Source organism: Arvicanthis niloticus, chromosome 14 (genome assembly GCF_011762505.2).
Source record: "Arvicanthis niloticus isolate mArvNil1 chromosome 14, mArvNil1.pat.X, whole genome shotgun sequence".
Taxonomy (NCBI): domain Eukaryota; kingdom Metazoa; phylum Chordata; class Mammalia; order Rodentia; family Muridae; genus Arvicanthis; species Arvicanthis niloticus.
The window spans coordinates 23,755,270-23,767,429 of NC_047671.1; the positions used below are offsets into that span (position 1 = coordinate 23,755,270).

At 44.6% G+C, this 12,160-nt stretch overlaps 1 protein-coding gene across 2 annotated transcripts in view; it reads left to right on the forward strand.

Moving 5' to 3' along the window:
- Positions 1-12,160, forward strand: part of Alpk2 (alpha kinase 2) — a 128,319-nt gene that overhangs the window by 107,068 nt on the left and 9,091 nt on the right. For both annotated transcript variants that reach the window (XM_034518393.2, XM_076912551.1), the window contains one exon: positions 7,665-7,713. In XM_034518393.2, coding sequence (XP_034374284.1) covers positions 7,665-7,713 — 49 coding nt within the window. The remainder of the gene's footprint in view (positions 1-7,664; positions 7,714-12,160) is intronic.

Below are 12,160 nucleotides of genomic sequence, written 5' to 3' on the forward strand. Positions count from 1 at the left end.
TAGGATGAATGTCAGCTGACAACCATCCACTCAAATCTTTTCTCTTACGGTAAATAGCTATAAGTTTTCAACCCCATCAGAAATCCAGAATGACTGAGTTAACTATAATAGTGGGAAGCACAAAGCATAGCTTCTAAAACTTAGCCAATTTATAGAGACCTCTGAACACCTGAAAAGCCCCTATACTACCGAACGTTGGAGCATCAACTCTTCAGTCTTCTGGCCCAGAATCATCTGACAGACCTTAGTGATGCAGGATTATTAAGGACTGATTACTCTGTCTAGGCAGATATAATCAGTCGACTATTCTGCATGTGTGTCCTTTTCTGGACAGTAATTTGTCTGTAGATGGAGAGAGGCAATTCTTGCCTAGTGGCTGTTACCACACAACTGGAGTAACTCCAAGGATGCTCAATTTCTTCTTAGAATCCACGACAGGAAGCTGTCAGGAGCAGACAGGTCTCTAATCAATATGAACATTAATATATAAATATTTGTAGCATCAGTCCTATGGACTTCTGATGTTTTGAAAACCAACTATCCATGTAAGGTAACCTGGACAGTTTTCTGTTAACTCCTCTCAGCTATTTCTAAGTAAAATATGGAAAGCACCCTAACAATAAACTCAAAAATATGAATTTGCTATAGCCCCTTAACTCATAGGTTAACCATCCCAAATCAGTTAAAAAAGTTAAAAAAGGGCTGGGTCTAGGCATTGTATTCCTAAATGTGTTATACAGGCACAATGCCCATGAGCATATCAATATTCATCTCATTTTTATATTAATAAGAGGCTCATACCAATGAAAACCTTAAATTTGAGATCAAAGTAAATTTTGTACCATTTAAGAATTTATAACTTCATCTTGATAATAATTATACAGATTTCTACCAGTAGGTTATGGCTATGCAGTAAGTCCTAGCTAATCCCCCCTGTTCCAACAAAACCACTACTTGTCCCTAGAAAGACAGACCATTATTAACCACATTAGTCCCCAAGCTCAGGGAATAGGGGCGCTGACTCTTCTTTAACTTCTTCAAGCTGATTAAGGGCGTTGAGATTTTAGAAGAGGGGTGGGGGGGGGAGAGTAAGTTGATAAGCCTCTGATGCTGTGTCTTCACTGAATCCAGATGGAATTCCAGGACATCAGAGGTTTGGGCAGGTCTGCTCAGTATGCTTGATGAGTAGATACACCAAGGCTGTGTATTCTGCAATATACAATTCTCAGAACAAGTTTTAGTATCAAGAAAAAAAAAAAATTCCCACCCCCAGGGGGCTGACATTTTTTTTTAAAGATGTTGGTTCTGAAGACTTTTTTTTTCCCCCGCTTCTTAAAATTGGTTGTAGTATTTACGTTTCAGATTTTATCCCCTTAGCCTACTTCCTCCCACCACCCAGAAACCTATCCCATCCCCCTCCTCATGCTTCTATGAGGCAGTGACCACACCTACCCCCCTCACTATCCCCTCCCCGCCCTCACATCCCCCCCCCACTGTGTGTTCATTCATTCATTTTTCATTCTTTTTTTTTTTTTTTTTATGGGACCAAGAAACTCCTCTCCCACCTATGTCTGACAGGGCCATCCTCCCCTACATATACCTCTGGAGTCTTGGGTCCCTCCCTATGTGTTCCCAGGCTGGTGGTTTAGACCCTGGGGGGCTCTGGTTGTTTGGTATTGTTTCTTTCCACCTGGGGTCAATAACCCTTTCTGCTCCTTCAGACCTCTCACTAAGTTCTCCATTGGGAAACCCCTGATCATATCAGTGGTTAATTGTGAACATTGTCCTCTGAGTGTTTTAGTCTTTGGCTGACCTCTAAGGAGACAGCTATATCATGTTCCTCACATTATGCACTTCCAGCCATCCACAACAGTGTTTAGATTAGGTGGCTGTACATGGGGTGAATACCCAGGTGGAAAGGTCTCTTGATGGCCCCTCCTTCAGTTTCTGTTCCATGTTTTGTTTCCCTATTTGCTCCCTTGAGCATTTTTATTTCTCGTTCTAAGTAGAACTGAGGCATCCCCTCTTGGTCTTCCTTCTTTATGAGCTTCATGTGGTCTGTGGGTTGAGTCTTCGCTAATCCAAGCTTTTGGGCTAACATCCGTGGAGATATGTTTGTGTAACTATCTTCTTTTGGGGTTTTTGGAAGATTACTTTCTTGCTTTTTCTAGGTTGTAGTTTCCCTCCTTGTGTTGGAGTTTTCCACCAATTATTCTTTGAAGTGCTGGATTTGTGTTGAGATACTGTGTAAATTTGGATTTGTCATGGAATATTTTGGTTTCTCCATCAATAATGATTGACAGTTTTGCTGGGTATAGTAGTCTGGGCTGGCATTTGTGTTCTCTTAGGGTCTGTATGATATCGGTCCAGGATCTTCTGGCTTTTATGGTCTCTGGTGAGAAGTCTGGTGTAATTCTTATAGGTCTGCCTTTATATGTTACTTTGCCTTTTTCCCTTACTGCTTTTAGTATTTTTTCTTTGTTTTGTACATTTGATGTTTTGACTATTATATGGCGGGAAGTATTTCTTTTCTGGTCTAAACTATTTGGAGTTCTGTAAGCTTCTTGTATATTTATGGACATCTCTTTCTTTAGGTTAGGGAAGTTTTCCTCTATAATTTTGTTGAGGATATTTACTGGTCCTTTTAGTTGGGAGTCTTCCCCCTCATCTATACCTATTATTTTTAGGTTTGGCCTTCTCATTGTGTCTTGGATTTCTTGTATATTTTGGGTTAGTAGCTTTTTGTATTTTGCATTTTCTTTGACAGTTGTGTCAATGTTTTCCATGATATCTTCTGCACATGAGATTCTCTCTTCCATCTCTTGTATTCTGTTGGTGATACTTGTGTCTATGACTCCTGATCTTTTTTTTAGGTTTTCTATCTCCAGGGTATTGTCCCATTGTGATTTCTTTATTGTTTCTACTTCCATTTTTAGATCCTGCATGGTTCTGTTTAATTCCTTTTCCCGTTTGGTTGCATTTTCTTGAAATTCCTTAAGGGATTTTTGTGTTTCCTCTTTAAGGGTTTCTATCTGTCTACCAGTGCTCTCCTTAAGTTCTTTGAGAGTGTTATTTATGTCTTTCTTAAAGCCCTCTATCATCATCATGAGAAGTGATTTTAATTCTGATTCCTGCTTTTCTGGTGTGATGGGGTGTTCAGGGCTTGCTCTGATGGGGGAGCTGGGTTCTGATGATGCCATGTAACTTTGGTTTCTGTTGCTTACATTCTTGCTCTTGCCTTTTGCCATCTGGTTAACTCTAGTGCCACCTGTACTTGCTGTCTCTGACTGAAGCCTGTCTTTCTAGTTATCTAGCTTGTGTCTGATCTCCTAGGGGTCCAGATGTCTCTGTGATCTTTTCCAGCTGCACTGATTACAGTGGTACCTCTAGGATGCCTCAGGATATGGTGCCTCCAAGGTAGTAGTCCAGCTAGGTGTCTGCTGTTCTGGGTGCAGTGTCTCCTCTAGAATATCTCAGGATATGTTGTCTGAAGCTCTGAGTTCATTTGTTCCTCTGTGGATCTGGATTGAGTGGACCTTCCAGTATGTCTCAGGTGGAATCCGGGGTCCACACAACAGCAGACCTGGCAGAGGTCTGATCTAGGCCTCAGATCTGAGAACTAGTTTCTAAGACACTGTCCAAGTTAGAGCGCCTGGGATCCCTGCTTCCTCTGGGTTCTTGGAGGTTGGGGACAGAGCTGCCACCCAAGATCTGCTCAGTGCTCTGGCCCAGACTGGAAGGAACCAGTGTTCCAGGCCAGGAGTAACTTTCTGGGTCCTTTTGGTTCCCAGTTACTCCCTGTTTAGGGCGGGCCCTGCTGTCTGCTTACCTAGGATACTGCCTGAGTTCGAGTGCCTGGGATCCCTGCTTCCTCTGGGTTCTTGGATGTTGGGGCCAGAGCTGCCACCCAAGATCTGCTCAGTGCTCTGGCCCAGACAGGAAGGAACCAGTGTTCCAGCGCCTAAAAACTTTCTGTATGTTTTGCCAGTGTGGCAAGAGGCTTGTACAGGGGAGTCAATGCCCACACCATGAGCAGTATTTGCCTGATGTTAATGGGAGCTGTGGACAATCGCTCCTGCTCCCTCAGTCCATGGGCAGGTAACTCTGGAGAGTGTGCTCAGTATAGGCGTCCAGCAGAGGACAGTTACCTGTGGTAGTGTCTGGGTCTTCATCCGTGTGCTACCAACTGCCTGTGCTTCCTCAATCTTTTTTTTCCTTTTTTTTTTTTTTTTTTGGCTTCTCTCTCAAATGAGCTTTATGTAATCAAAATATATATTAGAATTTATTAAATTATATACATGCATGTACTAGAATCTTTTAAGTCAGCTTATATTAAAATAGTACAACAGTTGTCTCACACCTAAGAGCTGGGAACCTGGTGTTCCTCAGTGCTTGAGACTGGGTGCTCAGCAAACAGAGACACACAGAGACAGGCAGAGACAGGGACATACAGAGACAGGCAGAGAGACAGAGACACAAAGAGAAACACACAGAGACAGACAGAATGCAAACTGTATAGAGAAGCGTCCATGTGTCCTTGATGGAGCTTTGTTTAATAACCATGTTTCATGAACCTGTTGTACATTATCAAAGCAAGAAGGCAAACACTATCCAGCTGAGTGGCTAGACTACAGGAGGGACCAGATCTCTCCAGCTTTAGCGTGTATTCACTTTTCTATGATTTTTTTTTTTTTTGTCAGTGGAGAGTATATGATGCCCCCCATGTTACAGATGAGAAAGTTGAGGGCAGAAGCAGCAGTTTAGTGATTGTCAGTCACCTAAAATTGTCGATGGGTCCAGACTCCAACCTACATTTTCAGACTCTGGCTATCACACTTCCTGCACAAGATGACAAACTAAAACCTTGTAGTAAGTTTACTTCCCAGTGTTTTTAAGTATCCCCTGACATTACAAGGTTCTGATGGGTGGATATCTTCTACAGGGCTCTCAGGGACTCTTGTAAGTCAGCTGGGTCAGAAAACAGGTCTGTCTTACAGATGAGCTGATCTGCAGAGGCAGCAATGCCTGTCCCCTCCCAAGAATGACTTCACACACACACACACACACACACACACACACACACACACACACCATTCTGTTCAGATAGCTATTTGTTCTAGTCGGATTCTGGCTGTACAAGTGTTCTCCCCTCAGTAGTTGCTTTCAGAGTTGATTCTGCGTTAAATGTATTTTGTCTACTGAAAAACAGCACCCTGGAGCTTCCGCTCAGTTAGTTTTGCTTCTGGGCACTAGTAAACAACTGCAGTAGAATATCACATCTCTCTGTTAAATGATGTGTGTGCTTAAACATGTTGGCACAGTGCTTCATAACAGCGTTTATTTACAGTCTGCTGCTCGGAAAAGCCTCTTCAATGCCATCCTCGTTGCGGCACAGGCTCACTTTAATCACTCTTTAAGCAGCACCTCTACACTGGAATTAACCATAAGAGAAATAAAACCAGATGTGATTGTCCCCTTCCCCTGGGTACGTTTGTTTGCTGAAAGAGGTTTGGCGAGACTTCAGGTGTGTGGGGTCAGAGGTGGGTCTGTGACTTGGAACTGAGACCCGAGACCTGTTGAGACCACTAGGCTTTCTAGGGAGCCATCCATGAACTGAGATTCTGTGAAGAGACCTCTGCTCTTCTCCCATCAGAACCAACCCATAGGCTGCTAGTAGCCTCGCATCACTTTGACAGATGCTCATCAGGTTGAGAAGACCGCCCTCCAGTGACTGTTGAAAAACCTTTGTTGAGTTGCTGACAGATAATTAAACCAAGCTTAAGTCTCTGAGAAATTCTCCAAATGCTATCTGCCTCCCATTTCCCCAGAGTGCTTTGAGACCACACACACACACACACACACACACACACACACACACACACACACACACACGCTTCAGTCCTTCCTCATGCTTGCATGCTGCAAACATCCCTATGCTTGCCGCTGACCTTGGCTTTCTACTTTTCTAAACCAAAATGGTAGCTGTAGACTGTGAGCAAGGGATGGCACTGCCGCTGTTCAAGCACCTGTTGCCACACGACTTCTAAAAACTGGACCTTACTGGAACTTAGAACTGTGGGAAAAAAGATGTCCAAAGGGGCCTTTGCCATGTGACATTTTTTTTTTTTTTTTTTTTTTTTTTACAATTATTGTACTTCCTACAATAAAGTAAACATGCAGCAGGCCTTTCCATGTTCGAGTTGTTGGTAGCTTTGGATGAAATTAGATGACTCGGCTTTTAAAACGTTCACTGGGCTCTTCAAAGTACCATGCTTAGCTCACAGGTGCAAGGCACAAAGGCTGGGCTCATTGCTTCCAGGTGACTCGCCAGTCCCAATAGCAACAATGTGGCATTTTTGCCATGCTCTGGGTGGACACTGCTGAACCAGAGTGTTCTGGCTTCAGCTTGCCTTTCCTGGGTCTCTGGGATAAAGAGCCATGGAACCAAGTTATCATTCAATCCTCTCCCAGAGTTGGTTTCAGAGAGACCTGGATCCTTCTATACCGTCTGCTGTCACCTACCTAGCTACTCTATGGCCAAGTTACCGGCTCGTTGGCAGAGATACCACACGGCTTATAGCCCTGCTCTTATAGATCCCAAAGTCAGAGATATGTCATAGGTGACCAACGGGTCACCACTGGATTGCACAGGTGGGGTGCACTGAGGTAGGGCAAGTGCCTAGAGGTGCCATTGTAGAAGGTCAGAAGCAGAAAGAATACATGGATAGAACAAGAAGATGCTACGAAGGCCTAGGGAACCTCCACACTCTGGGTATGAGAACTGGTGCTGTTCCCAACTGCTAGCATGGGAGTAGCTAAGGATAATGGCTGAGGCTGGGTCAGAGGGAGAGTGGGCAGTCCTTTGTTGTAGAGGGATGCCCATCTTTCGGATGCTGGAAGATAGGTGTTCTGTCTTCCTTACGCCTCTGGATCCTAACTACTTTCCAGCTGCCCTTCCTAGGAGGACAGTAGCAAAAAGCCTCCTGTGTGCTTGGGATTTTAACAAGCACATCTGTGGCTTTTTGCTGGGCCAGAGTGGGAAGCTCAGTAGCTGTTTTACTGTTTTGAGTTCGGTTCTTCCCAGCGCCACTGTGGTTCCATGGTCTTAAAAGTCTTAAACGGCCAGGCTGTGGATTCTAAACGCCATTGTTCCGGGGCTAAAGGCTGAAAGTTTTCCCACAAACTTGTGAATGTTCCCTAGAATCTGGAAATTCTTTGTGGAAATGAGAAATTGCGTAGGTGGAGTTTGGCTTTGAACACATTGCCTTGAATGTCTTATTGCTGCTGTTGGCCAAGGCAGTCCTTGACCCTGCTTCCTTCTATGTGAGGGGTTCAGTGAGGAGTAGGGAACCAAACCTAAGTCCAAGAGACAGCATTTCTTAGAAGAAAGCTCGTGGGGAAAGTGCTAAGTCTCACACTCAGTCTAGAGCAAACCTGAAGGAGGCCTGACTTGGGTACTGAGTCACAGGTCTGCCCTCCCCCATCATTAACCCCTTCCACAGACATGTGTGACTGTGAGTCTCCTGAGACTCTCCAGGAGGAAAGTCCACATGGACCCAGAAAGACAATAAACTTCCCTTCCCCTGTGTGCGACATGATCTGACCAATCCTCTCTGGGCCTCGCCTAACGACTCAAACTTCTGTCTTTGCTCTCTCTTCCGCAGGTGTGGGAATGAAGTTAACTGATGTTGGCATAGCAACACTAGCTAGAGGGTGAGTAGGAAAAAATGAAATTGGTGTCATTTCACATTGGGCTTCTGGCACAGGCTGCCGGCTGATGTGGACAGAGTGGATTTCTTGTCTTTGCTGTGAGTGACAAATGATCTAGGGATGAATCCAATTCATTTCCTTTACTTACATAAAATATTTATGGACTTTGTTCTCAGAGGGAAACACATATGCTTCCTAACTCTGAAGCAAACAAGAATGCTGGCAAGCACATTTCCAGACCAACTATTCACAGGAGTGTCGTGGGGAGAGAATTTTCTGGCACCACTGAGATAGCTTTCAGCTCAAAAACCCCAGTTTCTATACTTAGCGTCTTCTTTATTGAAAGTTTTTGTTGTTTTGTCTTTTGCAGTTGGGTACAATAATTACACACATATATTTCAGTTCATTTTCCCACCGAAAAACAAAAGAAAACAAAACAAAACCTCCTTTGGGTGACTCACAGGTACAAGAGATTATTACAGGAGTCATTCAAATATCTATTTCAGGCTGCTGGTGGTGGTGCATGTCTTTAATCCCAGCACTTGGGAGGCAGAGGCAGGTGGATCTCTGTGATTTTGAGGCCAGCACGGTCTACAGAGTGAGTTCCAGAACAGCTAGAGCTACACAGAGAAACCCTGTCTCAAAAAACAAACAAACAAAAAATTCAAATACTTACTTCTTAGTGCTGTTGTTGATTTTGTTTCTCTGGTTGAATGCAAGAATGTTGGTTTGCCCAATTGCCTGCTTAGGTGACCGTTTACCAAGCTGTTCACAGATCATGCTGTTTCACTGCTTTACTTGGGCCCCTTTGAAGAAAAACTGGCTATTCATGATTTCTTCAAAAAAGTGTTTTAAAATGTATTCTCTTTTCCAGTGTGTGTGTGTGTGTGTGTGTGTGTGTGTGTGTGTGTGTGTGCATGCACATCCAGCCATAGTTCGAATGTGGAGGTGGGAAACCTATTCTGGGAGGTGCCTTTCCATGTAGACTAAAACGGAGAGGGCAAACTGAGCCCCGGCATCTATCTCTGTGCTTCCTGCCTGTGAATGCCCTGTGGCCAACAGCTTTACCCTTCTGCCACCTTCCCCAGAGACACGCCATGATGGGCTGGACCTGTCAACGGTGAGCCAAAACAGCCCTTTCCTTCTGTGAGTTGCTTTTGTAGAGAACCTTGCTATAGTAATGAGAAAAGTAGTAGAAACCGTAGGTTTGGTTCATGAACCCGTGATAGCCCAGCGTTCTCCATTTCACGTGAGGACCAAGACGCGGTTTGGATAGCTTCCCCCGCTGTCTTCCTTTTGAGAACCTGTTCTGCGATGATAAAATCTTACATTGCAATTGTCTCTCACACTCACCTCATGGCACTGACATGAGCCCTGACTGCTGTAGGCTTCAGGGCACTTGGGCATGACACTGGTCTTGCAAATATAATGTGTCAGAGGGGTGATGATGCTACTGGGGGGAGGTGGGAAGAGGCAAGAGCTTTTGGGAGACTTGGTCCAAATCTGGGCCAGGCCGTTTACCTCTGTTTCTCTCGGTGGTAGCTTGGCTCGTAGTGCCATAGGCATTTGTCTGATGAGTGGGATGTCTGGGTGGGATTAGTTTCCTCCTGTTGGTGCTGTTTTGTGCCTGGGGTCCTTAAAAACCAATGCCTTTAGCAGCTGACCAGGATGAATATTGCCATTAACCTGTGATACCCTACTTATGAAGACCTCTGATTGTCAGAGCAGTGTTCCAAATGGGATCTTCTGTTATGACTCCCTGTTTTCTGTAGAACAAGACACTTATATTTCAGATTGTATCTCAGCAGGACCTGGTTTGGCTTCCCAGAGTCCCAGCCGGAGTTCCCGTGGGTTTCTGAGCATCCCCCTCCCACCTCCACTAATCAACTTCTAGACCCTGCCACTGGGTGTGGGCTCCATGGAACTCCCTTTCCTCACCTCAGCCTGATGCCAGAAGAATACAAAATTCCATAGCACAACTTAAAACAGTTGTGGTGACCCCCAACCATAGAATCATTTCATTGCTATCTCATAACTGTAATTTTGCTACTGTTATGAATCATAATGTAAATATCTGATACGGGATATCTGATATGCAACTCCTATGAAACTCTCATTTAACCGCCCCCCCCCAGGGGTCGCACCCCACAGTTGAGAGCTGCTGACTTAGAAAAGCCTCCAACTCAACCAAAGCTGCTTAAGAAGTCCTTAAACCAAGATGCCTGTAAGAACACGGTGATTTACGACATCTTTAGAAGCATGTCAACAGCTTCCAGGAACCAGAGAGCTCCAAATGGCACCACCCCTTCTAATTTAAAAAGAAATCCAAGCCCTCGGTTTTGTTCTCAGCTTTAATGTTACTTTTCTAGCCTGGGACAGCTGCCCAAGACCCATTAGAGAGAGGATAGATGGAGCCAATGGCAAAACGCTTCCTGTAAAGTGTCACTTATGCCTGCTTTCCCACCCAAGTAGAAGTGGGAAGGGAATTCTGCCGTGTTTGAGAACTTTGAAAAGACAATAAATAGATCATCGTGTTCAGGTTTTAAAGTTTTCTTTAGAAGTTTAAAGAAAAGTCACACTTTTTTTTTTTTTTAAAGAACTGTATTAGAAGCTTGATTGGAAAAATCGATAAAAGTAGACCCTCTCAGAGGATGAAGTGAGTTTGCCCTTCCTTACAAATCCTTATTCTTAGAGTGAACTGTGACAACCATGCCCACTGCCTAGACCCCAAACTCCTCCTCCTTCTGGAGCAGGGCCAGAGCCAGCAGTGATCCAGGGGCCAGGGCCAGGGTGGAGGGAGTGGGGGAAGGAAGAGCCAGTAGCATTCTCTGCATAAAGAAGGGGGAACAGGGGTGGGAGAGGCAGGCTAAGCACCCTTGATGTGCAGGGGTATCTCTCAAAGGGTAGAAAGCAAGATTTGGCTGAAGAAAAGTTCCCCTCAAAGCCAAAGCTGCAAATGGAGTGTGAATAATGGCGGCAACCTGGGAAAGCTTTCAAGCTCCAAGGCGATCTGCAGATAGGATGGGCGTATTCACACTGGGTGCTGTGACAGATAAGACAGACACGTTCACACTGGGTGCCAGGACAGATAGACAGATAGGAGGAAACATGTTCACACCGGGTGCCACAAAAGATAGGAGGGTGCACATTTACACTGGATGCCATGACAGATAGGATGGAACATGTTCACATCGGGTGCCATGGCAGATAGGAGGGAACGCGTTCACACTGGATGCCGAGGAACAGGAGAAAGAAAGAGGAGAGTGACAGACTTTCAGAGTACAGGGATGGGGCTGGGCAAACGGGGAGTCATTAAACATACTCCCTTATCCATAGCACGCCCAGCTTATTCACGACGGACAGGGAGACCAGTGAGTTCCATGGAAGCCTGGTGCCTGGCCGCGCTTGGTTGTAGAGAAGAACGGCATCATAAAAAGTGGACCTCTGCGTCACTTAAACTTATCTCCAGGCTGAAGGGGTGAAGGGGAGATAGCTAACTTGATTAAGCGTTTACTGTGCAAGCATAAAGAGTTAAGCTCAAGTCTGAGAATTCATGTTTTAGCTTGTACTTGGAATCCCAGTAGCAGGGAGAGCAGTCAGAAACAGGAAGCTCTTTCTGTTGGTCAGTTCTAGGCCCTTGAGAGACCTTGTCTCAAAACCAAAACAAACAAAACCAAAAAACAAAGCCAAAAGTGGTCAACACATGAAGAATGACATTGAGGCTGTCCTCTGTCCTCTAAACCCACACACACGCAGGTGTATATATATATATGTATATATATACACACACATACATATTTCCTATATCTCAACCTGAACTATATACATACAATAATAATTTAATAAATAATAATAAAATAAATGCAACCTGTCTTGTTCCCCAATTATGTTAGGGGTATTCAAATGAAGATTGAGATGTTATTTGTCGTATAAATAATCTCATAAAAACAAGGAGCCATTATAGTCTGCTTATTTTAACTTTATTTGGCATGGTCCTTCAGACAATCCTGTGACACACTCCTCCTGGGCCATCAGGATGATCACGTCTGGAGTGTCATCTGCCCTCCAGGTAGACTGCAGATCCAAACTGGCTCTTGGATCACATTTCTGAGTTGAGTTCCTTGGACATCTAGAGTTCTCTAAGAGAGTCAAGGAAAGATATTCAGTCTTGTAATGGGGATTTGGAAACTTAACCAAGACATGCATGCAGGACCGATCTATACTTACTAACACAGGTTCTGCAAGCATCTCGCCAGGCGGTAGTGAAGGTTGTGATTTAGCCAGTAGAGGGCAGCAGAGGCAATGCTTTGTGCTCTCTCTCTCTCTCTCTCTCTCTCTCTCTCTCTCTCTCTCTCTCCCTTTCTCTCCCTTTCTCTCCCCTCCCACCCATACTTAAAAAAAAGGATCCAGTCACATGGCTACATCAAAGTAAAACAAAGAGGTACTCTGA